At 45.3% G+C, this 1,971-nt stretch overlaps 1 protein-coding gene across 1 annotated transcript; it reads left to right on the top strand.

Annotated features, from left to right (window-relative positions):
* Positions 1-659: 659 nt before the first annotated feature.
* Tmem258l1 (transmembrane protein 258 like 1) lies at positions 660-996 on the top strand. The gene has a single exon (XM_039104064.2). It carries the CDS (start codon positions 757-759, stop codon positions 994-996), a length of 240 nt encoding a protein of 79 aa, XP_038959992.1. The 5' UTR covers positions 660-756.
* The last annotated feature ends 975 nt before the right edge of the window (positions 997-1,971 follow it).

Here is a 1,971-nt window from a genome sequence, read left to right as displayed (position 1 = left end):
GAAGAAGAAGAAGAAGAAGAAGAAGAAGAAGAAGAAGAAGAAGAAGAAGAAGAAGCAGCAAACGGAAGGAGAGGGGAAAGGAACTGTGACTTTAAGAGCTGAGGGGCCAATTCCTCACCATCTCTCTGCCCTGACTCACCTCCTCTCTGCAATGAAAACTGGACCTAAACTTCCTGAAGGTTCCTTCCTTGTCTAACATCATTTAGTTTTCAAGTCGATGTCCATGGAGGGGATTAGGGGACTGTTTCAGAGGGAAGTCTGCTGTGTATTGTGACAGATATTCTAAGCGCTTTCTACTCTTTGAGCACCTAGTTACCAAAAACTAGTCTGGTCCATTGGCGTCCTCTGAACCACGCAATGGAGTACAGTGGTCACCATATTGGATAACTAACTGCTTTAGCATCCCTCCAAAAAAGTTTGCTTTATCAGAACGAAGCGGGGTCGTCCCCACGCCACTGGCATACGGAAATGCTGGTTAACACGGTTTCATTTCTCTGGTGAAAAGACAGTCTATGTAGCAGAAAATATGGCAGCCAAATGTAATTTTCTAATAGGGACTTTGATTCTCTATTCATAATCAATTTCCCGGGGGGAGGCGGTAAGGGGTGGTGGATGGGGAGGGGAACGCCCTTATAGAAGAAGGGAAGGGGGAGGGGATAGGGGCTTATGGACAGGAAAGGGAATAACATTTGAAATGTAAATAAAGAAAGATCCACTTCCGGTGGCAGATCGGTGGTTTATCCTGTGCGGGGCAAAATGGAGCTCGAGGTCATGGGTACGCATACCAGCCCAGTGAACCCGGCTGTCTTCCCTCACCTGACTGCGGTACTTCTGGCCATCGGCATGTTCTTCACCTCCTGGTTCTTCGTTTACGAGGTCACCTCTACCAAGTACACGCGCGATATTTACAAAGAGCTCCTCATCTCCTTGGTGGCCTCACTCTTCATGGGCTTCGGAGTCCTCTTCCTCCCGCTCTGGGTTAGCGTCTGCGTATGAGTCTCCAAGGCACCCACCAGGCGGCTCACCAAGTCTCTGCTTTTGTAAATTAATTTTTTACCATTGCTACATGTCCCACCTGCTGTTTACAATAACGGCAGATGTGTGAAGAAAGAGAGAGAGAGAGAGAGAGAGAGAGAGAGAGAGAGAGAGAGAGAGAGAGAGAGAGAGACCCAATTAAAAAAAAAGAAAAAATAACCAATTTCCCACGGATTCTCCATTCATCTTCTTCCCAGGAGATGCAGCCATGGCTTTTGCCACAGAGGTTTATATCTTGTCATCCCCAGTCGCCGCCTAACGCTATGGTGTATCTTCCATACATACAACTGACTACCTCGACTTTATCTAAAATAAAGGGTGAGAAAAATAAATCGCCACATATTTAGTTTTTAGTAGAGTTGACCAAGAGGAATAATCTCCCTCTCCTGGTTTCATCTCTCCATTTTTACAAATACTGAGTGGCAAGCTCAGCTTCTCCTTCATCAGGAAAAATGTCACCTATACTTCTGGGGTGGGTTTCCACTGATAACCCCAGGGATTCCTCTCCATGTACAAATGTCCTAAACTGATAACTGATGTTGTAAACCAAAGGAAAACATTTGGCCGAGGATTATGTGACTCTAGTTAGAGCAAGTGCTTAGTTGTATTTTGTGACCGACATCACTAAGCCAAGCAGAAGGCGTTCTTGAATGTCTCAAAAGTTAACACAGCTCATATTTCAGGGACTGCTACTTATCATGGCTCCCTAATGACTCTTTGCTGTGTACGATGCAGACCAGAAAAACGAAGGTGACCTTCAGAGAAACATGAAGGTGTCAAATGCTTCAAGGTTTAAAGAGATTGCAAACAGTTACCAAAAGAAGATACAACACTCGACACTCAGGATAGAGAGTAGGAGTGCCTCAAGGTTTTCACAGTGAGCATAGAAGCCAAAGAATGCAGTTGATGACTATCCTGTTTGTGTGGGTGTGTCTT

The sequence above is a fragment of the Rattus norvegicus genome, chromosome 2, assembly GCF_036323735.1.
Source record: "Rattus norvegicus strain BN/NHsdMcwi chromosome 2, GRCr8, whole genome shotgun sequence".
Classification (NCBI taxonomy): Eukaryota; Metazoa; Chordata; class Mammalia; order Rodentia; family Muridae; genus Rattus; species Rattus norvegicus.
Note: the sequence above shows the minus strand (reverse complement) of the source record. Positions and strands in the feature narration are given on the sequence as shown.

Coding starts and splice junctions, on each gene's coding strand:
- Tmem258l1 (XM_039104064.2), top strand. CDS start 757: ATGGAGCTCGAGGTCATGGGTACGCATACCAGCCCAGTGAACCCGGCT.